The sequence below is a fragment of the Homalodisca vitripennis genome, chromosome X (assembly GCF_021130785.1).
Source record: "Homalodisca vitripennis isolate AUS2020 chromosome X, UT_GWSS_2.1, whole genome shotgun sequence".
Classification (NCBI taxonomy): domain Eukaryota; kingdom Metazoa; phylum Arthropoda; class Insecta; order Hemiptera; family Cicadellidae; genus Homalodisca; species Homalodisca vitripennis.
In genome coordinates, this window is record NC_060215.1 from 149,601,238 (window position 1) to 149,628,402 (window position 27,165).

Consider the following 27,165-nt stretch of genomic DNA (forward strand, 5'->3'; position numbering starts at 1 on the left):
ACAGAATTTCCGACGCTGATCCACTGGCGCCAAAGAAACGTTCGTGGATATTGTAGGTCCGTGACAGGAGAAGAAGACCACAATCTCACCACACTAATAGGTAAACGATAGGTATACAAACAAAGATGTGTTTAGTGGGTTTGAATTTAGCGTATGCTTATTTTAAATGTTTTAAAACAGGTTTTTACTAATGAGTGTTTGTAACTACATATGAAATCGGCCGAGACTACAATTTGATGTTAAAGTAAGTTGGTAACATACTAAATATAATATAAAGTATTGTTTCAAATTATCTGTTACAGAAGGCTTACATGATATGCCTAGGTCAAGAATCCATCAAGCATAACAGTTTAGTTACAGTTGTTCAGACTGATTGTCGTAAACATAAACATTCATATGAATTTTATATGATGGGTATCTGATTGCATAAGTTCCTTTAATTCATGTTAACAATTATTTAGCATACAAAACAAAGAAACTATTCAAGTAACACTATAGGCCTCAATTCTTGTAGGCTATATCAGAAAACCATCAGCTTTAAGTCTTTGATAAAATACACATTTTTCCAGGGAGATTATGTAGGTTTTTGTGCATTGCTAGTCTAATAAATGGCAAATATCAATGACTCCATACTTGAGTGTTCAGTCAATTCCTATCAACCATTTTTGTAAAATTGCTTTATATAGGCCTATCTTAACTAAATCACAAGGTTCTTCTACGCTCTCATTATAGTAAGGCAATTCCAATAGCCTCCACTTTTTTAAAGTATGATTTTTTCCAAATGTTTAAAAACCTGTTTTTATGTGTCCATTTTTATAGTTTTCTTACAGAATTTTAATCTCCCCCAATTAACTGTATGGAAGTGATAATAAACCCCATGCAGTTCTGCGAGAACAGAGGAGAAGGTACAAGTACTTTACTAATCCCATTTAGGCCTAAACAAAAATGTACAAATATTATGTAGCCTAAGCATGTAAGAGGTCAAAAAGTCAGTGTTGGCACACCCAGTAGGTCTTTGTTTAATATTTAAGCTACTTTATACATTATATTGACAATATTAAATGCTACACTGTTTTTACTAATAATTCTCAATGCCTAGGGATAGGCTATTTTTATCCATGTACATTCAATAATTTTTTCCCATGTTTAGACTAATTTGTTCTATGTTTTAAATTTAAATTTTAAAAATAAAATAGTGAGATAATATTAACATTACTGTCGTTATCTAAAATGATCGAGATAATTTGTATAGTTGGCTAATATACTTTTATTTCTACAACAAATTTTTAGGTGCTCAGAAACCGTATATTGCTTTAAAATTAACATTTGTGAAAGTATCCCTTGCCTAAGCTGTTATAAGATAGTTTAAAATATTTTTAGTAGCTTAATGCAGCCCCAATAGATGAATGGTTGGTTGGAGGCATTCGTACTCAGTTGCTCTGGAATTTTACTGTTACCTGATACAAGCTGTCTTAAGGGACATTTTTAGTTTGTCAACATCATTACAGGGGTAGTGTCATAAGGTTCTACCACAGCCCACATTAATGGTTGTTGGAATTCAGGATTAGACATTCTTGAATTTTGATTTGTAACCTAATAGGTATTTTTTTTCTTTACAGAATATTTTTCGTTCATCGCTAGTAAAGCAGTGCGGCATAATGCAGTCACAGTCTACTGAGATGGCCTTTTCCATTTTCTAATGGTACTGATAGTTTGATCTTCCGTCAAAAGGCATTGAAGAACTCGTTCTGCCCATTCACAGTGAGTCAAGTCATACAACACTCGTCATATATGGGTTATACCAATGTTGCATTGATGTTGCATTGTTGTATAGAGAAATAACCACAGAATTTTTTTTACCAGTTCTAATAGTTTTACACCAATATTTTATAATATACATAATACAATTTTATGCAATAGAAATTAAATAAAAATACAGTACAACAACATAATATGTTGTAACTGATGAACAGTTCAACGATTAATCATAAATATACATAATCTATATATAAATATTTGTATTATACACATACATGCACAACTTGCCAAGTAATCATCAGTTCATGCTAATAATGAGCATTTGTTGATACTTACTTCATACTTGATAGTGCGTCCAGTTGATCTGAGCGATGTTGGACATGTCAATATGCCTTATTGGACATTATTCTCTGAACCTAATGCAATGAAAAGATGCGAAGGGGCATGGTGACACCTTGGTTTGCTTTATCAACAAATTCTATCAGACTATAAAAACAGTTTTTCAAAAGAAGCAATTTTAAACTGGATTTGAATTTCTTTGGCTCTTTAATTGATGGTGTTTGAAAAATCTTTAAACCGGCATATTTAGGCTTTTTCCATAAATGTTTAGCCTATCAGAAGCAGCAAACCTATTTTATGTCAGGTGTTGTGTGTATGTATTTTGTGTACACATTCCATTGTGTGGTATATTCCACTGTTAAATTCCCATATTAAAAAAGTATCATTGCCATGAGTCAGAGGCACTTAAAAGACACATCTGAATGCCTTCACCCCACAATACTATAGAGTAGGAGATGTGCGATTCGAGCAAGCACTGGTTGACCGATTACATTAGGGTCAAGTATTTTAGTGAGACTGAGTAAGACAAAAATGCTGTTTGCTAACCTTGACTCCATGTTAAACAACTGCTCACTACAGTGTAAACGCTCGTTCATCCTCACTCCCAGAAAGTCGACCGTGTAGTGACATCAAGCTGAGTTTCATTAATGGGCAGGTGTGGGATTTTTGAAAATTTTGATAGGTGCTTTAGATTGGTTTGAATGCAGACAATTCTTGTTTTTTCAGGGCTCCAATTTTACAAAATTGGTTGTGAAAAAATGGACCATGTTATTTATTTTTGTAAACGCGTTAGCACTGAGCGTATCAAAATTCTTATGCCTGATGATGATTTTGGTATCAGCAAACATTGGTTGCTCTCCAGAATGACCTTGCAATATCATTTATGTAAATAATAAAAAGCAGAGGCCCCAAAACTGATCCCTACAGGACACAATTTGTTATTGCCTTTCATTTGATTTGATCAATTCTATTTTGAATTTTGAAACATGTTTGATCTCAGTCACCTGGCGCCTGCTGCTAAGATAGGAAATCATCCAACTCAAAGCGGTGTCAAGACAACAAGCGACTTGTGTTTACCAACCAATATATCAACACAATCGCAAGCTTTACTAAGGTCGGCAAAACAACCCACAACTGCCTCCCCAGCCTCCATTGCATAGATATTGCCATTTATAAAATCAATCAAAGCGAGTGTGGTGGATTTTGATTGCCTGAAGCCATACTGCCGCTCACACAGGAATTTATTTCCTTCCAGGTAAGTAGTCAGCTGGTCACAGACAACCTTCTCAATTAATTTAGAAATGAGAGGTAAAAGTGAGACTGGACACTAATTACACATTTCTGACTCATCCCCCTTTTTGAAAAATGGTTTGACTTTGGTAACCCCACAGCCATCCGGAAAGACACTGCTGTGTAACATGGTATTTATTAAATGTACCAGCAGATTAAATGTCCTGGCAAGCTTTAAGGGTTTTCATACTTATCCCATCAATACTTGATGATGATTTTGGGGTGAAATTTCTTAATAATCGTCTCAACATTTTTTTTTGTTTATTGGGTAACAACGGTTTAGTCTTATGTTTGTGCTAGGCCTATTTGAGCCCAAATCAGCCACAGGATTGCTTTCATGATATGAAGCAAACTCTTTTTTTTAATTTCGGTAGCTACATTTACAACTTCACTTTTGATTTTCAGATTATCAACCAGTTTGCCATCGTTAAGAAGTCTAATGTTTTTTCTACTGAGTTTTTACAACCTCTAAATTCATCGACTATACTCCAGGCCTCATTAGGCTTATTTTCAATTACTGAAATTCTATCGTTGTACCATATGGCTTTTGTATATTTTATACTGGTCTTAGAAAGTTGAAGAGTTTATATTTATTTTGATCAGATGCAGTTTTATTATTTTTACAGTTTTTATACAAAAGAACCATGGTATTTGTCAGTTCTTAAATTTTATTGTTTGTCCATTTAATCTTTTTTATTTCATAGATCTTACTACTTTTTATAGGGCAGGATATATCAAAATTGTGCTGAAATATGTCAATGAAGGTGTTATAAATTTAATTTGGGTCAGATTTGCTGTAGAGTAAAGACCAATCTACTCTGCCCAGTCTATACTTAAGCTCACTTAGGTTAGATTGTTTCAAGTATCTAACGCTTTTCTTATTCATTACAGATTCTTTTTAATTTCACTGATAATTTTTTATTACCATATAATAATTATAAATAATTAAAATGTTCGTAAAGTTGCTTCACTACTTTATCTACAGTTCAAATACAGGACTACACTACTGCTCTCTATGTCAATTTTATAGTCATCACGGACTGTTGCCATTGTAGGCTTACCTTTTATACACATTGTTGTTAAGTATCAGCCTTTAACTAGTGCGAGTTAGGAAAATTATGTATATGTTTAATGTTAGGCTTTTGAGCAGTTTAAGATTAAAAAAATTAAAATATCAATAAAAAAATTAAACATTATTTTGTTAAGGGTGAGAGTGTGTGATCATCTTGTTTTTATGTTTGGTTATTAATAGTTCTCCTTGTATTTGGATAAAGAATGTGGCATCTATTTCAGTGGAAATGTTTCACTAAGTTTGAAACATATGTAATATGATAACATATCTGGTTAACCAACAAATCTACATTCTAAAGACAAATAAGGCTCAAATAAGGTAGTTGTCTTCAAAGAAAAAACTGTGGTATATACAGGATTGTGTCGCAATCTTTGATATTGTGTTCTTTTCCTGTTCCTGACTTTAGGACGACTCATTACTCGAACTTTGGTTGAACCAAACAGTTAGGCCTATGTAAAGGCAGAAAATTAAAGTATGTTTGTGGAAATATTTGAAGTAAAATATGTAGACACTCCTGAATTAGGAACAGAAAATGCACGTAATATAAAGCGTTGGAAATGAATTCTGTACACCCAATGTTCTTGATTCATGAGAGTTCACTTGTTATTATGTGTTATCTGGTAACTTATGATTGTGTCATAAATATATTTTTTGTTATTCTTGTTATTATGACAATGAAAACTTGCCAACAATAAATTAAAAATGTATATACATATTATTTCGGCTGAAAACAAATCATCTCATCAGAATTAATTAAAGCTTCCATTAAGTCTATTAAAGATTGCGTTTTTGTAATTTTTAGTATAAGCTGACAAGTTTATTTTTTAATTTAGCCTATGGCAAGGTGTCACTGTAACTTGTAAATTTTTTTTAGATATTTATTCGTAGATCTAATTTTATATCCTATTGTGTGTCAATAATTCTTTTTGTTATGTATTCGATGTTTATTTGTTATTGATAAATGCATGAATGATGAAATTATATGTAAATTGGTTTTGCCTTTAAAACAATAAACAAACAAACCACATATGAATTCAAGAGGAACTGGTGTGTAAGCATCCTAACACGAGTCTGATGATCTCTAAATTATGGTGAATTGCTAACTAGTAAGATAACCCTAGTGTAATAGCTCTAGTTGCATTTTGGCATCATTTGTACTGAATGTACTGAATTCAGTAAATAAAGATATTTTATAGTCCTGTGATTAATATATTTTTCTATTATTGGGGATGTATTAATTCCAACAGCTTAGATATTATTTAACAGCTAGTAAATCTATTCTAGGTATAATGCTAAGAAATTCAAATGTCACTGGACTGTATGTTTTCTTGAATGTGCTAAATTATAACATGTAATCAGTATCTTATTAGTAATTGATAAAAATCTTGAATTGTGTTTCAGATTAATTACACTTTTAACACGAGACAGACTTCCCCGTTAGTCAATACAAAGGATAAGACATGGCGTCTGCAGGTGCAGCACCTTCCTCTCAAGTAGTTGGTGAGGAAATACTAACACAAAATGACCCAAGATTCCGAGTTAAACCTTACCAGCAGATGGTAGCATCATGCACTGGGGCTGTCCTGACGTCATTCATCAGTGAGTATTATTTCTCATTTCTGGGTTGTTATAAGCGTGGATAAGGAGTTGAATACGCTACACAGTGCTATAGTATAATACGCCACCAACACAACAGATTATGATTATCGATTTTAAATATCAATACTATCAAATACGACATTTCACCTATAGATATTAATAATTAATCATTGCCAGCTTTCTTTATTTGGACTAGTGATGTCATTATCAGCTGTTGCTAGTGACTTTATTACCAGCTGTTGTTTTTCATTTATGTAGGAGAAGGTTAGCGACAATGACAAGAACAATGGCAATGAACATGCAGTTATTGGTTCAAACAAAGTGTTTTTATAAACACTGATCAATGTTTAAAACGGTTACAAGATATGACCTTGCTCTTTTAAATCTGAATTGTCCAGTTTGTATTGACGAGAAGAAAACTAGAATTAAAGGTGGAAATCAAATAGTATTTCGCTGCAAGAAAAGTAAGAACAAACACAATGTATCTAAAAACGATGTTGAGAAAACTTAATTTGTTCATTCTAAATTTGGTATTATGAATAGGCCTATAATGAAAAATCGTGGACCATTTTAGTTAAAATCAAACAATCTATGACTTTTTATGAATGTACTTTTGACGGTATCAGTACCTGCAGAAATACCATTTTAGATTGGCTAAAGTTATTATAAGTACTATGCTGCTCAAACGTTGTTTAAATACAATTATAAAAGCATAAAACTTATTTCAGTTCGAAATTATGGCTCAAAATGAATTCAAAGTAAAATCATATTTGGAAATAAATTCAAAATAAAATCATATGTTTTGTTATTGACTAATGACGGCAAGAACAGTGACCTACGTGTCTTCTTTGTTACACAAGCAGTTACGTTTATCCTTGAAATACATAAGGTAAGTTAATTTTATTGTTTTGCTGTGATTATATTAATTTATAAGATTGAAAAATAGCAAAACAATATTGTTCTTCAAAATATCTATTATGTTATTTGGTCCGACATTTTGCTTTCAGTCCTTTGGATGGTCATGAATATTGATAATTCGAATCATTCGATAATAATCATCAGTCGATTGTGTTGGTGGCCGCTTACTATACTGCAGCCTTATACCATTACATTGTAATGTACAATACCTATTTAGTACAATTCTGTTAAAAAACATTAGGATGGTCATTGAGTATTGTATTAAAATTTTGATTTTAATTTCAGTAACCCCTCTGGATGTCGTGAAGATACGGCTGCAGGCCCAACAAATGGCACTGTCTTCAAAGAAATGCTTCATCTTTTGTAATGGACTCATGGATCATATTTGCCCCTGTCTCGAAGGGGACCAGTGGTATCGTAGACACAGTCCCTTCACTGGCACATGGGTAAGCAACAAATATTTTTCTGAATATATCATAAACTTATCAGGTTTGCTATATAAAATAGAAATTTAATATGGAAGTACTTCACATATTTAATTTAGAAAATTAATTTTAGATACATGTAGGCTATGTTGTTTTGGATACTTAATGAAACATGTTTATTGGACTGATATGATAGTAAAATGTATAATGTTAGTTTTTTATTTCTGGAAAATAATACCTAAAATATACAATTTGTCAAACAAAATTATAGCCAATAAATCATTAAAAAAATTCCTTTATTAAAATATGTGACACAGTCAAATTACATGAAGGTTATGTTTGTTACACTTAATTTATGAATTGTTTCAAATTCAAGTGTTCATGTTGTTCTGATGACATGACATGTTAGGCTTTGCCTATGGCTGTTTTGTGACATTGTCAATAGTTATAAATATTCATATGAGAAATAAAGATTTATTATAATTATTACTATAAGTTTTTTCAATAAACTCCTATAACGTGTATATGTGTCTTTCTAGTAGCTACTTCTTAAGTCTTTTAACTAGCAATGCCAGGTTTCTCAATATTGATGGTCAGGTTTCATTGTCACCGACTATGGATTTGTTTAGACAGACTTTTCTAAGAAGGTTGTTTGGTTTATTGAAAAATTGTAAATACGAGGTGTATTTAAAAAATACAGTGAGTATTTTTTTATTTCAAAAAGTAATAAACTTATATAGAATTTTATTTAATTTCCTTCAAAGTACTGTTCTTGGCTGACAACGCACTTATTCCAACGTTTAGTTCATGATTGGAAACATTTCCGGAAGGCTTCTTTCGGAAGGACATTATCTGCTCGCTTGTAGCCTTCTCAATGTCAGGAGCGTTAAAACGTTTTCCTTAAAGCACAGTTTTAATTTTTGGGAAGAGCAAGAAGTTGCATGGCGCTAAATCAGGTGTGTATGGCAGAGGCTACAAAGATAGTAGCCAAAAATATACATTGTGTCCATTGAGGATTGGCATTTCTATTGTGAGACTGCTTTTCTTGTAAAATGTTCGGTAAAATTAAAACCACAGGTCATGCACTACATTTTCTCCTGGGGGGTATTACATTCCAAGTATGTGTATTTTGTAATCTCAGGCCCTGACATGAGTCATTGTCACTTTGCAGATAAGTTTCTGGTTGTAGCGTGAAGTATCATCAGCTTTAATAGTTAGCCTATCCACCAGGGACTCCATAGTGTAGATGGAACATACCTCGCTTTACCTAGCTTTGTTTTCTTCTGCTACATTCTGTTATGGGCAGTATGAGTATCCAATACAATAAAGTTTGTATTCTCAAGCTTATTTTAGCCAAGAATGTGTCCTGTCCAGATTAAGATATTGTAGACTCAAACTAGTTCTACCTTACACTAGTTCTGCCTTCTGTTGTCCGGATCTTCATATAGTTCAGCCCAGCTTTTGAAATAGATAATGAGCAAAATAGAATTTTGTAATGAATATAGTTCATGATTATGTGGTTATTATGATTGATATGTGCTGATACATTTCGTCTGCCTATGAAAATGTCTGGCATTGCAGCCAGAAAATGGGACTTACATCATAGACAAATATGATGTCACAGGATTTTTCAGGCAAATGTAGTGTTGTTAAGCAAACTACATCACACATGCCAAGCTATTGTGAGCTTACTGTAATTAAAAGAGCTTACTGTAATCAAACTCACTCTTAACTTTCTTTGCTAGTCTTTTTTTATACTTTCAGACCTTTCACTGAAAAAAGGTTGAATCTGTTAACTTTCTTTGCCTGTTGTCTTATATTGTGTTAAATAATGCTTTAACATTTTTAATTTGTTGTTTTCGTACTTTGTTGCCTTAGGGCGTGTAGTTTTTATGTTCGTACTGATTTCTTAATCATCTAGGTTGCATTATTAATAATAATAAATCATATTTATTGTCTTATCTATTATACAATCATTGACAAAGTCAAATTAGCACTTAGTCTCTTAACCCTTTGTCCTCGGTAGTGCCTTTTAAGGTTTGTCCTCTCAGATCGAATGGCCAGCAGTGCTGGCCGCAGCCATTTCTGTCTCAGCTAGACAAATTTTCTTATGTTTTGTCCTCTCAGTTCATATGGCATTTTCTTTGTCAGCTCGACGGTAAAGTTACGTTCACCAATCTACCAGGTCGGAAGCTATTTTGTGTTTAAAAGCGTGTTTGTACATGAGTGTGGTTTTTAATTATTTTAAACCCCGTATCTTCATGTAAATGGTTAGGTTTCAATTTTTTTTTTAAATAAAGTCTTTTGTTTGTATTTCGAACTTCACCTACTAACTGTTTAACTAATTGTTTCCTAAATTTTCTTTGGGTCACCTTCTCTCCTTGTGTTTTATTACTGTTAAACAAAATGAAGGAATTGACAATCCCTGTTTCTAATAACAAAAAAAAGATTTTTCTCTACCATTTGATGGATTTTCTTAAAAAAGCGTATGAAGATATATATTGGTCTGTTAGGTCTACTCCCCCCATAGACTCATTGTACTTACAAACAACGGTTGGCTTTTGTACAGTTTCCACTACTCCACCTTTCTTCACCCGTCTTACAGTTTGCGTGGATGTATCATACAAAGTGGTCAACATAGTCACATCATTCGTGTCTTTCCAAAGGAGAAGGGAAAATTTGTCATCTTTTTCTTAAGGCTTTGATCTTGCCTTTCTTCAGTTTTATAATTGGAACATCTCTTTTTTGTTTTTTTTAAAATAGATTTTCTCCCCTTTCTTCTCGGTCTTACTTGAGGGGGTTAATCCTTTTCTTGTGCGTACAATTGTACCAGTTATGTGCACTTTCTTTTCATGTAATGCATCTGCAAGTTGTACATTTGTATATAAGCGGTCTGTGAATACATGCAGACCTTTCTACTGTTCCATAGTCATGTTCTAGTTATTCAACCCAGTGTAACACTACTCTACTTGTGACACCTAGGTCCTCTCGGCACATGCGGTCTGTTGTTGTCTTGCCACAAATTTACCCACTTGCAGACTCAGACATGACCCAAATCTTTATCCCCCATTTAATGGGTTTGTCTTTATTATGAACTTTAAAACAAACCCTACCTTTAAAGGCCACAGTACTCTCGTCGATGCTAACTTTATGCTTTGGGATGTAGTACTGCCTAAATTTCTCATCTGAATACTGGACAACTCATCTTACCTTACCAGATCGGGTCAAAAATCCTCCTACAGAGCTAGTTTCTGGTGGACTAACATGAAGGTTCCAAAAGATTTGATGGAACCTGTCTTTTGAAAAAGTGTCTTTAAAAAAAGGTTGGTAATCTACGTAGTCACTAGAGAAGTAGTCTTCTATTTCTGGCTTCAGATTCATTCCCATATTTATTAACACAACTAAAAAAGTTTTCATTTCAGGAAGTGTCACTTCCTTCCATGACCACCAGATAGATCGCTTTCTTAACGGAGTATTCTTAAGTATTTTCTCTCTGACATATCTGTTTGTTTCAGTAACAATATCTGTAAGTAAGCTATCTGTATAAAACAATTGGAAATAATCTTTTTCCGTCTGTGGCATTGGGCCACGAGGTGGTTGAAAGCCACTACTATCAGCATAAATGAATTTATTAAACCTTACGTCGTCGTCAATCCATTCTTTCCAACCTTCCTCTCTCTCTTCACTTCCTACAGCCTGGTCTTATTCCCCATTTCCTTCCACCTGTTCTTCACTTATTTGCTTCACTGTCAGAAACCTGTTCCTCAATCACTTCCTTAAAGTCATCATCGTTCACTTCAACATCATAATAATGGATATAATAATATCCAATGTACTACTCTTCTAATACATTTTGATTTATCACTAAATTGTCACTTACTTCATTAAGTACTTCAAGGTCAGACAGTGCACCTACGTCGGAGTCAATATCAATTTGATGTGCAGAACTACAGCTATCTGCTAATTCATTGTTTAAAATGTCCTGTATGTCATTAGATTTGTCAGCAAAATTATGCAAATCACTCATTCTGCAGGTAATCAAAACTTACTTGTTCCAATAAACAGCAAAAATAACGCAAAACAATTACATCGCTAAAACCAAATAATAACTGCAAATTATATAATAACTAAGGAACTAATATTTAACCATTTGAATAACAAAAAACTCCACAAAAGTAAATAGCAAACAGAAAGGTGCACTTTGTAGGTCATAGCAAATAGTCAGTAATTGTTTTCATTGTTTTAGCGCGCAATGGAAGTTGAGGTGTTGGCAATCCACACAAAAAAAATAGCGATTGAGTCTAGCAGCTGTTTGCTTTTTCACTGACAACTAGTTATTTTACAATAAAAATATAACAATATTTTTAAATTGGCCAACAATGCTGGCCATTCGAGTGGGTCGTGTAATCATTATTGGCCAGCACAGTTGGCCATTCGACCTGAGAGCACAAATCATTAAAAGCTTTCTCAAGGTGAACTACAAATGGCGGTGGCCACCAGTGCTGGCCATTCGAGAGCAAAGGGTTAAGACAAGTCATATAGCATAATAACAGTGATCAGAAAACATATATATATATATATGTCCATTATAATAGCATTCCTTCACTAAATTACTTACAACCTATTTTCATTAACAATGTAAAGATTTATATTCTTATAACTGAAAAATTCGTTCAAACTGTAAAATGGGTTTACAACTAGCCAATAAAAAAAATTGGTTTGTTTGGAAACTGTTCTTATAGTAAGGGTCGATTTTTTTCTCAAGTCAATACATTGTAGATTTTTAAGTATACCACAATATGCCATTTAAGGTTTTAGTCAGCCGACAGAAATCAATTTTGATTTATTTCGTGTTTTATGGTCATGATTGAAACATAATATGATCAGTATTTCTAGTGTAACATTTGCTTGAGCTCCATTGTGTGTTTGTTATCTAAAAATTCTGTGTATCATAAAGAAATTAATATTGAAACAATAACAATAATTTATTTATTTATTATAGCTTGAAATTTGAATATGTTTTCTAATTTTGTAGCTTACCTTTTTAATCCCAATAAATATTTCTAAAGTTAAAAACAACTTTATTATTCACCATTAGTCACCGTTATTTCACCATAGTCCTTAAGACTAACATTTTTTTATTTTTCTGAGAACATGAGAGAAAATTTATAACTTTGGTAATATTTACTATAACTTGTTTCATTCAAATTTGTAAATAAACATAGTGTATTAATACTAGTTGTAGATTGGAAATTATTTTTATTTTATCAATAATTTACACCTTGTTTTGTGCACACCCCTAGGAAAATACGAACGTAAGTGGTTTATAGATAAGAAATATAATTACTTTTATAGTTATATAAGGTATGTTCAAAAAAGTAACAGGAATTTTTAAGTATCACCGGTTTAGACATTATTTGTATCTGATTGTCAATATTTTTTATTTATTATGTTGGTACTCATGCTCCTGAAAAATAATAAAATTTCCTGCTGTGTTCATTGTATAGTAAAGTATAACAAAAGGTGGGAAATCTAAACAAGAGGTGTATGGTGAGTCTGCTACGAGTAAAACAAGGGTTTACAAGTGGTATAAACATTTCAGTGATTGCCATTAAGACTCTGAAGATGACGAACGCTACAGATTTCTCAGCACATCAACAACCGATGAAAACCACCATTATTACGATCAGAGCAGTTGCTGATGATGTTGGCATATCAATTTACTCTTGCCATGACATTCTTTCAAATGATTTTGGTATGAAACGTGTGGTAGCAAAATTTGTTCCAAAACTGTTGAATTTTGAACAAAAACAGTGGTTGCTCAAGGAAGTTGCTCAAGAGTCATTAAATGAAGGCAATGACAATGCGAAATTTCTTAAATTTGTTATAACAGGTGAGGAAACATGTGTTTACTGATATAATGACACCACTAAGGCTCAATCATCCCAGTGGAGACATTCTGGATCACCAAGACCAAAAAGCCTTGACAATAGCAGTTCAACGAGAAGGTTATGCTCACTGTGTTTCATCATTTTAATGGCAAAGTGCATCATGAATTCTTGCTACAACATTAAACGCTCAATAACGAGTGCTGCCTGCAAGTTCAAAGCTGTTTGCGTGAAGTAATCCAATGAGAATGCCCGAATTTCTGGAAAAACAATTCATGACTTTTGCACCACTTCACCTGCTCACACTTCATTGCTTGTTTGTGATTTTTTTGTCAAAAACAGTACTGCGCCAGCATCCATATTCTTCAGACATGAGTCCTTTTAATTAAAAAAATAAAGAGAACCGTAAATGGGCATCGTTTTACAAGCATAAATGACATTAAAAGTGCATCGTTAAAAGAGCTGAAGGCTATCCCAAGTATTGATTTTAAGAAGTTTTTCAAGGATTGGAAGAAGTGCTGGCACAAGTGCATAATATCTAATGGAAACTATTTTGAAGGTGACAACATTAATGTAGAAGAATAAAAAAAATGTTTTTTCAAAAAATAAAAATTCCCATTACTTTGTGAACATTCCAGTATTTCATAAATGTTTTCTTGGTTGATATGGCATGAGTTTGTTTGTAACATTAAAACAAATATTTAAGACACTTAAACAAAAAATTGTTTTGGTGTTAGTTTACTGTTCTGTACTTATGTTGTGGGTAACACCTTGTGTGACAAACCTTTCTACATTTCTCACGTTATAGTTCTTGGTCTTTGCCTTGTGCAATAAATGTATCTTCTGAATATACATAACTCGACAATAACTGCAACAACATAATTGTATAACTGTGCATTAGATTTTGCTATCAACAGCTGACAAAAAGTTTGAGTGCCTGGAAATACTCATAAAATAAAGATTTTTAATCTAATTTTAACTTATGAATTATAATATTTAAATTTATTGCCAAAACATGCAGTTTCGTAAACGATTAAATGTTACTATCCAATTTGAGTAATTTTAAATAACTTTAGGTCTTAATTTGAACTTTACAAATGGCCAGTGATTTGTCTTTTTCACAAAAAATATCTAGACCACCAGTTTTTGGTAATCTTGTAAATAAAACTCTAAGAATGTTGGAGTGGTCTTCAAGAGAGTTAAATAAATAAAACCTGTATACAGTGAATTTTTAAAATTTGGTGTTGTTTTGGTTGGCTGTCCTTTTCGGAAATTGTAACAATTAACATTTTTTATTATTACTGTTTGTTGCAGGATGCGCTGATCAAAATTGCCCGCAATGAGGGCATCACATCTTTGTGGTCTGGCCTCAGCCCGACATTGATTCTAGCAATACCGTCGACAGTGGTATACTTCACCACATATGAACAGCTGCGCACCCGACTGAATGACTACTTCAAAGATCCTGAGACCAACAAACAGCCTATCTGGGTACCGATGGTGTCTGGTGTGACCGCTCGGTTCTCCGCCGCCACCTGTGTGAGTCCGATGGAGCTTATTAGAACAAAAATGCAATCGAAGAAATTGAGCTATGGTGGTAAGTACTTAATCTAAGTTGGGAAATTTAGCTTTAATTTTCTTTGTTGTCTAGTCACAGCCATTATTTAGTCCACAAAACGTTACAATAAAAGTATATTAAATACATTTTACATGACTGTAATTTTGCAAGTTAATTACTAAACTTTGCAATTCTATTGACTGGACGAAGAAAAATATACAATAGTAACGCCAAATTAATAATGTAATGACATTCTTTGTTATCCTTTCAAATATTCTATCATCTATAAGGAACGTAAGTAAAAGTCTTGTTGAAATTTGAGTTTTAGTACATTGCATTGTACGATTGTAATTCTCCATGTTTCCTTTGATCTCCTAGACTGATAATAAGACTATGTTCCAGATGCACTCAGTGTGGTCAAAGGTCTTGTAAGGCTGCATGGATACAGAGGGCTGTGGAAAGGCCTGACACCTACACTCTTCAGGGATATGCCGTTTTCAGGTGAGAATCTTATTCTTATAGTTAATTTTTGAGTTTAAAATAATTAAATAATGTATTCCACATTACTTTAGTAATTCTTTAAGTGCAATAGTGGAAAATGACAATAATGACTAGGAATAGAGTTAAAATACTACTATAATAGTATTCAGACAAATAGAAAAGAGACAAGGCAGTACTCGTAACGGTTTCCCTCGTCCATCCATAATGTCCCTGGTAACTATATATTTATTTAATGCTGACTCCCTCATTGGCAATAAATATAACAAGAAAGCCAGTTCAAGAAATGTTATTATGTAGGAGTGTGTGAATATTTTAAAGCACAAATCAAAGAAAGAAATGGACTGGGCGTAGATGATTGGGTAATAAATTCAGGTCAGTGAGTTTTCACAAAGATTCAAGATCAAGAATGAGTGGGTAGGAAGTGCTTGAGTCATCCACACTATCGAGTGTCCAGCCTCACTATTTCACTAATTTTATTACTGCAAATTATTACAACATAATATTATTATGTATAAATTAGCAGTGCTTATGTATGTTATATGTTGTTTTCCTCTTAATTTAAAGCCAGTTTAGAAAGCAGACAGGGTTTATCATAAGCCAGGTCTATCATTACAATACCGATTAGTTTGAGAAAGAATCTAGTGAAGATTCCCAGGGAGTTCTAGACTTACAAGAAAACGCACTCAGACAGTCTTGACATTGAGGGGTCACAAGGCAATAAAATGAACATATCCAAAAACCATTATCCGGGATATCGGCTTACCACTAATGGCTCACTGTGGGAAACCAGTTCCACCCTGGGAGGTCACACGTGGTGAACCGAAAATTGGTATCAGGAGATTCCACAAATGAGCTCAGGAGGCCTCTCATAAGCAGAGCCCTCAGGCCAATCCGAGACTCAGAACCCCAGGGGTGTGACACAGTAGGGGAGGCTCCGCCACCTCTGGAGACGGAAGCACCACCTTAGTATATAAATCAAAACTTAGTCAAAAATATTAGATTCCAGAGTCCTGACCGGTGTCGCTTGTCGTTCAGTCATGTCCCTGTTAGGCCTCTTGACGATGGTGCTAGACAATAGATAATATTCTTTATTAGCAATATCATTAAGATATGTTACAGTGTCGTTAACAAAATTCTTTAATCAGTCAGGTTCATCATTCCATGAGAAAAACTCGCCCAGCGTGTAGAAACCCTTGTCTAGTTACGTCACGCTATCCCTCAGCTCTTATGTATATCTGGTAGTCTCCATTAATATTTGGAACCTGTTTAACTGTCACGTATAAATGGTTTTGTTGCTTGATTAATAAATGTATGACACACTCAAGCACTTAAGGTTGCCCATTATTTGCTATCCTGACTTGAAAGATATACCCCAATCATATTTAACATTTACATCATGTAAAGACAAAAGAATATTACTGTAATATTATTTAACCCTTTGGCTGCTAAGAATTTTTTCACATGTTATCCCAAAAGTGCTCAGGTTTTTATCGGATTTTATCCCAACAGTGCTAAGCCTAAAATGGTGAATTTGTAGAGTTTTACTAAAAAAAATCACAAGTTCCTCAAATTTTAACCTATTTCATTGATTTATGTTTTGTTTTGTAGTATAATATATGTAAGAAAATAAAAAATAATATATCTTTAAAAATACAAAACTATGTAAACAAATAAAATAAATATTTTTTGTTTTAGTTTTTTTTCAACTTTGACACAGAAAAACAAAATTAAATTTAACTTTTATTTTTTTAAATACATTTTTACCTAAAACCATATGTTGTTTTGAGTACATACTGAAATTTTCATCCAAAAATATAGATTTTTACTTATGTAATGAAAAAAAAACACAAAAAACTTACCCTGTGCTATCTAGATCACAGCTGTTTTTGCCGTTAGTGTACTATAAAAAAAAACCAGCAAATACAAGTGTTATTATTTTTAAGGGAAAGTAAACTTATTCAACTATCATTTCCCGCAATCCGTGTTTAAATAACGTAATATTTAGCGCTGAAAAAAAATCGCAACAACGAAATATCGTTCCATAGCAGCCAAAGGGTTAATCTACAACAGATTTGTTTGGTACTGACATTTTATTTAGATGATCTTCACTACTTCAGATTTTAAATTCACTGTAAGTAATAAACGTAAGTAAGCAAATTATTCACTGCAGAAGGCTTAATGGGCTAGTTTGATAAGAATCTTATGGGGTGGATCGGTCGCATCATGGCATGGTCCGAGCGGCTGACTCACATGGCTCTCGCTTCTGACCTCATTTGTGAACAAAGTACATGGTTTGTAAAAAAAATATGAAGAGTAAACATTTTTATATCCAGTTCTGACCAAAAAAACAAAAACTTTCTCACAGAAGGACCTTTGGATGTTTTTTACTTGAGGAAAGTTTTGTTACTAATGTCGCAGGTGAAAAAATTCGGAGGTATTAAGTTAAACATACGCAGAAAATTAAAAAGTAATCAATAAGTGGCAATGAACTCACCCCTGCAGTTAATATAAACAAAAAACTGGCTAGCATTTACCTGAGACTCCAGAGCCATTGGAGCAAGTACCAACCATGTTACTAGACAGAGAAACACCAGAGCCGGTTTGAGACTAAAACCTAGTGTTCTATTTTTGTTACATGATCCATTGCAAACGTCTGCATAACAGTTATCATTTCGAATTGTACATAAAACTTAAAACAAAGAGTTACAGAATATTTCATATTGTAATATTAAATTTTGATTGTCGTTTTTCAATTGACATTGTTTGTTTGAAACAAAGCAAAAGTAAAGGTACTGCAATTGTTTTTATCAAGACGTGTTTAATACATTGAAAATCTATTAGAGCCAAGTACTGGGTTGTCGAACTTGATTGTAATAAATGTTTTGATTTACTGTACAAATGTTACTTGCTATTTTCAGGCATATATTGGGTTTGCTATGAGTACCTGAAATCGTACTTTTACCCTGAGGAAAAGGTCCCATTTTGGTTCAGCTTCTTAGCTGGAAGCGCATCAGGAACTGTGAGTATATTTGCGTAAGAAAATATTTACCCCCACATGGATATTTTTATCATTTTAAATATTTTATCTAAAACATTGATATACAAACTTAGATGCATAGTTTTCCTTGCTACGTTTATAACTTCAGATTGTGTAATTACATATCGCAAATTATCTCTTGGCCGCTGGATTACATTAATCATACGTTCTTAATTGTAGGCTGTTTTAAGTGTATTTTACCGCACATATGGTTCATTTATTTCAAAATGTGGTTTCATCCTTCAGGTTAAAATCTTTAAAATATTTAGTCATTTACATGCACATATTTATTTAATTTCTTACATTTTTTACTTTATAACCACATAATTTTGAAACAAGTTCTAAAATTGAAAGTTACATAATTAAAAAAAATATTTTACTGCAATAAATATACATGGGAAGTATCTGTAGTTACCACATTTTTTTCTTGTTATAAGATCATAATAATACATTTTCATGCTTCATAGTGAAATACGGATGTTTAATGATGTATTATAATGATGTGATATCTGATGACCATTATCGTCTGTAATTCAATAATTATGTTTACCATTACAATCAAGCAGTGAACACTGTGTCAGAGGATCTCAACAAGAGATGACATAAGTCTCCAGTACTCATTCTGAACATCCTGTCATTAAAAAAATAGCACAAAAACATTTTGGTTTGAAGTGGAATGGGTGCCTTACAGAATAAAACAGAAAAATTGTTTATTTACTTAATTTTTCTCAAGTAGCCTAAGTCTGAATCTTTTAGTTTCAGTGTTGATAGAATCAGCTTTTAGACTCTTAGCTTTGTCCTACCAACCAAAATTTCCCCGCATTAATTAGTTTTATTTCCACAGTTGGCTGCCTTTGTAACAACACCTTTTGATGTTGTTAAAACCCACCAGCAATTGGACATCACCTCACAGATTTACCAAGGTAAGTTTCACTTGGTAAACAACATAAAATTGTTTTCAATAATGTTTCCAAAGAGTTTGAATATTCAATATAAATTCCATGAATATCTTCAATAGCCTAAGATTTTTTATTTAAGCCTAGCTGATTGTGTTTGAAGAAAACTCGAGCTTGATAATTTTTAGAGCCAATCAGAAAATATTTAAAAACACACACATTTACGTTGTTTTACCTTTTTGTTAGTTTACCAAATATAATTAATCTATGCAAAAGTAAGGAACAAAACGCATATGATAACTTGATGACAAAGGTAGCTAGAACAAGTTCTTTGTAGTCTGATTTATGGAGACTCACTGCTAAAACTGCATTGAAATCTCAAGTCCAACATTCAGTATTGGTTTTGACTATGTTTTACCTCATTACAATAACTATAAAATAGGTAACATTTTCTGCAGATAATTAAGACATCATAAAAAATAAGTAATGATTCGAAATCTTCAAAATTAACCTTCACTCATGTTTTGAATGGATAATTATAATTTATGTAGTATTATTTTGTGATTCACTCTTTTGTCTTTATGAACTTTTTACTGGGCCTTGGTATTTAGTATTTTTATTATTTGTTTAAACCACTTGGACAAGCTTATGAAAGCTGATGTTGAAGTCTGCCGCCTGTGAGGATAACCCATCTTTTATTGCTTCTTTCACCTTGTCATCAGTGTTGAAGTGCTTGCCGCGGAAGAACTCCTGGTAGGTAGCGAAACATGTGAAAATCACTTGGTACCAAGTCCGAACTTTACGGCGTGTGGTCAATCTGTTTCCAACCAAATGATCTGATGAGATTTTGGGTTTGGATGGCAGATTTTGGGGTCTGGCAACATCATGCAACAAGAGAACTCCAGATGTCACTTATTCTGTATTGCATGTCGAAGTTTAGTCAAGAGTGTTGCAATAAGTGGCTACATTTATTGTTTTTCCTCATTCCATAAACTTGACCAACAATATTCCATGTATATCCCAAAACAAGGCATAGCGTGTTTAGATTGTTTTTTTGGCCTTTACTTTAACCGGTAACGTCATATCATGCCAGGTTACTTCATGTCATGCCACTCCATTGACTGGCATTTAGTTTGCGGGGTTATGTGAGAAACCTATTTCTCGTCACCTGTGACAGTGTTCTCTTAGATTGTATCGCCTTCCTCATGACATTGGACTAAAAACTTAAGAGTACAGCCCATTCTTCTCATTTTTTATTCCTCAGTAAGCAGTCTGGGAACCCAATGTGAGTACTATTTGCGAAATTTGAAATGTTCAGACAATTTTGTTCAATGTCGTTTTACTTATGATCAGAAATTCCAATGCTAATGGTGAAATGGTAAATTGCTGATCTTCACGAATACATCAACGACATTGACCAAATCTTGTGATCACTGACGGCCGGCCAAATTGCGGTTCATTCTGAACATATTCCCGTCTATCTTTGAAAGTTCTCACCCACTTCTTTACTGACACTAATCGCTTTAGAGCCGTACACTTCACTTATCTGTCTACGAATATCCACTGCTGGAACATTCCTTGCTGTACAAAACTGGATAACTGATTGTATTTTGCAGTCGGTGGGTTGATCAGTTGATTTGAACATCTTAAATTCACACAGTAAATAGCAACCTACAATGATTTCACTGCAAATGACGTATGTAGGCATGCTGGGAGTTAGCGCGCATACGCTGTTCGTTCACCTCTTGATTGTTACCGTGAAACTGACCTTACTTTAGAGTAAAAAACCATCTCCAAATAGCTACGAATAGCTATCATATTGCTCGAATCATAGGGCCCATGGAGCCACATTAATTAGATAATAAAATCTCATTATCTTGTTTCTATATCTTTCTGCCGGTAGAAGCAAGCTACGTTTTGCTGACACAATTTCTTAGATTGTAAGAGTAATTGATGTTCCTACTGCTCGCGATTGTAGAATAATTCATACTAATAATTGTAATTGGAATAATTGTTTAATAATTCTGTTGTAAATTGCTTTCAGATGAACAAATGCAAAAGAAACCGAAAAAGTCTGTACTCCATTGGTTTCGTAAAATCTACGCTGACGGCGGTGTGCGAGGGTTGTATACCGGACTCACTCCTCGCCTGGCCAAGACTGCTCCTGCGTGTGCCATCATGGTATCAACTTTCGAGTACGGGAAAAACTTCTTCGAACGGTACAACATGAATGAGTACAAACGTCAAAATATGGCAGATGCTTAAATTGCCTACGCTAAACAATATGTAGGAGTTTGTTGTGATTTTTTTCTAAATCTCCTATTAAACTGTAACAAGTGATGTTTTGTATAAAGTGTTAGTCAAGAATTTAATGAAGTGTTATGTGATTAAGAAAAACAACTTTATAAAAATCTTTGGTCAGTTCGAATCGTAGTTCTGTGTTAGTGAATATCAAGCTCGTCATTTCGTGATCATAAATGTCCAGACAGTGACGGAACCTATTTCTATGGACACTACAACATATACAGGTTTATGTGTATTATAGATTTGTAAATACCCCTTCAACATTAATTAATTATCTTAATTTATTAATCTACACTTTATGTTCCATAACTGGGCTAAAACTTTTAATTCAAGATATGTATAAAATGCGAGAAACTTAATCTGTAACATAACTTTATTTCAACTCGGCTGCTGTCTGCTCGGTTTGACACTTGAGTTGAGTCCTCTGCCAACACTGCCTACTGTTTTCCTAGGAATTAAATTTACATGTACGTCCACTGCCTTCTAGATAATAATACTTACTTCTGATTCATTGTATGAAGTATAATTTCTTCATTTGTAATCACTCTGCAGTGACGAATCAAGTAGTTGCCGATGGATTAGTGTAGAATCACCCATATATCAATCTTTTTGTCTTATGCTGTACTTTATTTTGAGCGTGATATACAGGTACTTTACCTTCATCAAAGTATTTCCTAAATCTGCGTCCTATTAAAATGCCTCCTGAGAAGAATGAGGGCATCGGTTGCGATGGCCCATGTGCCCGATGGTTTCATCCGGATTATGTGAAACTAAGCAAAACCGAGAACAATATATTTTTAAATGATAATAGACTGACATGTAACTATGCCAAAGCTGATTGTGTGATACAGACTGACTTATATGTCACTAATATGTTCTAAGTTGTGTTGTATAAATTTGTTTTTTGTGATCGAATTGTATTTTTAATTAGTTTTATTAAATAAGAATGAAATGTATTCCACAGTTGCTTATCTTATATTATGAGCTATTTGTCTGCTCTCAGTGGAAATATAAATTATTAGTTATTGTGTGTATTTTACGTCAAGTTCTCTAACATTGTTTACTACATTTCCACTTCATAAACAAAAGTATGTTATATTGCTTTGTAGTTTAATGTTGTTCTCTACGCTTAATGTGTATGTTCTATTATTATTGTTTGATTGAACTTTTATGTAATATAATTTTAATATTGTTTCCCTCTAGTTTTTTTTTTTTTAAAACATAATTTAATCAATTTATATTTTATTCAGTTATAATGATGGGAAGTGGGTGATATTAATCAACATTTGTTGTTCTTTAAGTGGGGTAAAACCTGTGAATTCAAGATATCTATAAAAAGCACGAAACTTATTCTGTAACATAACCTTATTTCAACTCAACTGCTGTCTGCTCAGTTTGACTCTAAAGTGGAGTCGTTTGCCAACACTATCTACTGTTTTCCTAGGAATTAAATTTACATGTACGTCCACTGCCTTCTAGATAAATGATTGTGTTTATCGTCCCTGACCGACCAATCGAACACGAACTTGAACGAGTTCGTTAAAGGAACCGATCCTACATTAGTGAACGATGGTGCTACTTCGGTGATTATGAATATAAAAGTGTCTGAGCTAAGTGAAATAAATAAAAATTACTTGGTTATGTCGGAGAAACTAATGTAGTTGGAAAATGAAAACAAGATAATTAAATTGCAGTTAAGCAAAATTGAAGAAGCATATCGCCGCATCATAGTCTGACACGGCTCTTGTTTTTACCATCTATTTACCAACCTTAAACCTAACATGGACAACAGTTCAATTGAAGGAAATAACCATGAAATGACTTCAAAGATTCCCTTAGTGGCTGATGTTATAAAAAATCTTAAAGATAAGACTATTAACGATGATATATCTAAAAAAAGGGATCCATAACCTAAAGTTAATAATTTTTTTTTTAATTATGATGAATTTCATGTTGTTGAAAGTGAAAAAAGTGACAACGATCGATGGCTGATCGTACATTCTAAGTCTACAAAAAAAAAGATGAAGCCGAAAATACCTAGCCCAAAGCCTCTTACCATTGAAACTGGAAGCCAAGATACAAAGCTTAGTAAAAATAGGCCTAAGCCTAAAACAATAAGTATTACAAAAGGCTACAAGTTAAATAAAACCCGATTTTAATTGGGACTGCCAAGTCTGGATTTAATCGAATCGGTGGAAACTGAATCTAACGGAAAAAGCTTGGTTCCACCTTAGTAAGGTGGCCAAAGGATGCATAGAAGAGAATATAAAGATATATGTGGAAAAACATTTCCTAGTATTGAATTCACTGTTGTAAAACTTGAAAACAAGGGTGTTAATGAGAGCTTCAAACTTGGTGTTGAGTTTGTATAACAACGAGGTGATAAACAGTACTTGGTGGCCGGAAAATGTAACCCTTAATGGTTTTTTATTCTTAGACAGTGAAACCCGGGGTAGGCTAGGTATGACACAAGACACAGACCTATACTCTATTTATTATAATATTTGATTAATATAAATGTAAGTATTACCAGACATTACTAGCCTAGACTTAGTGAGGTTACCTATTCTTCTCATTGAGCGAAGTGAAACGTTTGAAGCGCAAAACCACGTTGATCTACTTGGCTTAAAGTTATTACATCAAAATACTGATGACAGTAAACTGTTGGAGCTTGAACGGATTTCACAGCAATTAGGTTTGGATTTTATTGCAATAAGTGAACATTGGCAAACTGCAGAAAGTGTGAACTCCTCAATTAATGGTTTCCTGTTGACTACCAGCCAATGTCGAGAACCTCGGAAACATGGTGGACTCGCTGTGTTTGAGAGAAGTAAATACAACTTTAAGGTAATAAACTATTTTATGGATTTTAGCTTACCTTTTGTGTGTGTGAATTAATTGGTTTGGAAATTAGCAATAATTTAGTCGTAGTTTTATTGTATAGACCTCCTGATGCGGACATTGACACATTTTTCAACATTTTGACACAAGTTTTTCAATTTCTAAGTAGGCTGGGACAGATTTCTATTATGTTTGGGGATTTTAATATGAAAACAAATATTCCAGACCAAATCACTACTCGGTTTTTGAACTTGTGTTTAAGGCATGGCTACTCAGTAACTATAAACAAACCTACATGGGGTAAGAACTGTTTGGACAACAGTCTTGTGTTCGTTACTTGTGTGTTTTGTGCTGATGTGATAAACCTTCATTTAAGTGATCATCTGGGTCAAACGGTAGAATTTTTGTGTATATGATCAGTAGGCAGGACTGGGTATCAGAACTTTCACACATTAGTGTTGATATGAACTTCAGTGCTTTCTTGGATACTCTTGTTTATTATTATAAGTCAAGTTTTCTTCTTAAGAAATTTTAAACCTAGGTTAGTTTTACTAGTTAACAAAAATGCCAGTTGGTATACATCTGAATTGTCTAAAATTAAGACTAGGTTGGACTTTTTGAACGAATTAATGAAAATTTGTATAAACAGTGAAGATATTAAAACTGTCTGTAGGGATTTAAAGAAACTAAAGGGTTGTCATAAAAGAATGGGCGGTTTCAGTAATTCATAGGAGATAGTAGGGAAATTTCTAGATGTTATAATGGTAGGTATCTCAAAGCCTCCAATCCAAAAGTTTGTTTATAAGCTGTTCTAACCTCAAAATCAGTTCTTATATTGTTGCTGCGGTGAGTTTAGTGAGTTACCTTATTCTTAGATAAAGATAAAGCGAAGAGTGTTTTATTGTTGGCTGAAGTAACATTCATATTTTTTTTTTAGTTCAATGTGCTTTCATCGCAAAAACAATTATTGCTTTACAATTATTACTAGATAAACTCGAAAATATTCTTCAACTTCACCTTCTTAAGGAAACAGTTAAATGTTTTGCTGATACTCTGGTAGTTTTAATTAATCAATGTTTGGCTGAAGGAATATTCCCAAATGGTCTGAAAATGAGTAAAGTCCATCCTATTTATAAGAACAAGGGGCCTAGACAGGATGTAAATAACTATAGGCCAATCGCAATTGTACCTGTCTTCTCTTAAGTAATAAGAATTAATAGTTGGTAAGCAGCTAATGAATAATTTTTATGTGCATAATATTTTAGGGCTTTTGATAGAGTAAATCATGAGTATTTATTTGTTAGAAAAGTTAAGTTTTTATAATGTTAGAGGCAAATAATTGTCCTTGTTTAGAAGCTTTTAAAAAATCTAGTAGTTAGTATGTAGTTATTGATGGGAAACCTTCAAGGCTAATAGAGGTCGCTCAAGGAGTTATACAGGGCTAAGTGCTTGTGCACCTGCTTTTTTCAGTCTTAATTAATGACCTAGAGTTTCAATATTTCATCTGGTATTTTATGTATGCTGACGACACTACATTGATTGCCAGAAATAAAATCGAACAATTGACATCTAGGAAAATTTAAATACGGTTAGTGACTGGCTGGATGCCAATGAATTAACTTTGAACAGAGAAAAAACACCACTATGTTTTTCGGCCTAGGGATTTTGACCGAGATGGAGTGTGGTCTGTCAGTAAAGTTTCTCCCTGTCTGGCCGGATCCCCTCTCTTTTGGTGTGATCACTCAACTAAGTTATGCAACCGATTGGCTTTTGATATATTTGCTTTAAGACATCTCTGTGGTGTCGTCCCTCAACATATTTTTAAGAATGGCATATTTTGGGTTATTTAATTCTAAGACGACATATGGTTTGATTGTTGGCAGTGCCTCTCTGCTAAATAATGTTTTTATCTTGCAAAAAACGTGTGTAAGAATAATAGCACAAGTAGACTTTAGAGCTCATTGTAGACCCTGGTTTTTTTAATTTAAATATCTTCACTTTTTACTCAGCTTTCATTTTGCAAAACTTGTTATTCATGAAAAAATAACTGTAACTTAACTGTCAGTAGTGACAGACATAGTTTATAATACCAGATGTTCAAACACCATATGCAAGAAACCATCTGTTATTGGCTCGAGACTATTTAATAAATTGCCTGTCAATGTAAGATGTTTAGACATAGGCCTCTTTAAGCTGCTATTTACTTCGTAATGCTTTTTATACTGTGGAAGAATTCTTAAATGGTTAGTGGATTTGGAATGTTTCCAATAATGATAAGGCCTATAAGCCTAAATGTTATTTTAGTTTGTAAAGCTCTGACAAATCCAATTGAATATCCTATGGAAAATGAAGATCTTATGTCTTATGCCACACAATGTCCTGTTCTGGTAGCTGTTGATTTGGTGATAACTTCCCAATTGTGTTGTATTTGGCTTGTCTTCAGACAAATGTAATTTTACATCCTTAGATATGCCTCACGACAAATGTCTCGTTGATCAGCTGTACTTATATTTCAGTAACTTTATGGGGATTCCTGTTTGGCGGTCAAAGAGATTGTAACCTCCCAGCCTTAAAGAAAGTTAAAAAAAAGGCTTCCCTGTGGGCTGGCCTTTACCCAGAATTCTTAAGGTTGGGTATGTTGTATCTATCAGATCTTGGTGCAAAGATGATGTCAAGAAATACAGGCCAGTGGTAAATCAGTCTACACTTCCCAAGTTGTTTGAGAAAATTGTTCTCAAT

At 33.4% G+C, this 27,165-nt stretch overlaps 1 protein-coding gene across 1 annotated transcript; it reads left to right on the forward strand.

Annotated features, from left to right (window-relative positions):
• Positions 1-114: 114 nt before the first annotated feature.
• On the forward strand, positions 115-26,072 carry LOC124370004 (solute carrier family 25 member 40-like). Its single transcript, XM_046828270.1, has 9 exons — positions 115-244; positions 1,620-1,761; positions 5,861-6,058; positions 7,262-7,422; positions 14,604-14,886; positions 15,250-15,348; positions 18,267-18,367; positions 19,230-19,308; positions 21,326-26,072. The coding sequence occupies exons 3-9, from the start codon at positions 5,920-5,922 to the stop codon at positions 21,544-21,546; spliced, it is 1,083 nt and encodes a 360-aa protein (XP_046684226.1). The 5' UTR covers positions 115-244; positions 1,620-1,761; positions 5,861-5,919; the 3' UTR covers positions 21,547-26,072.
• Positions 26,073-27,165: the final 1,093 nt, after the last annotated feature.

Excerpts from the sequence above, each read along its gene's own strand:
- LOC124370004 (XM_046828270.1), top strand. The coding sequence starts at position 5,920 with ATGGCGTCTGCAGGTGCAGCACCTTCCTCTCAAGTAGTTGGTGAGGAA. Across the intron at positions 7,423-14,603 it reads GTCCCTTCACTGGCACATGG|GATGCGCTGATCAAAATTGC; the intron begins GTAAGCAACAAA and ends TGTTTGTTGCAG. Across the intron at positions 15,349-18,266 it reads CAGGGATATGCCGTTTTCAG|GCATATATTGGGTTTGCTAT; the intron begins GTGAGAATCTTA and ends TGCTATTTTCAG.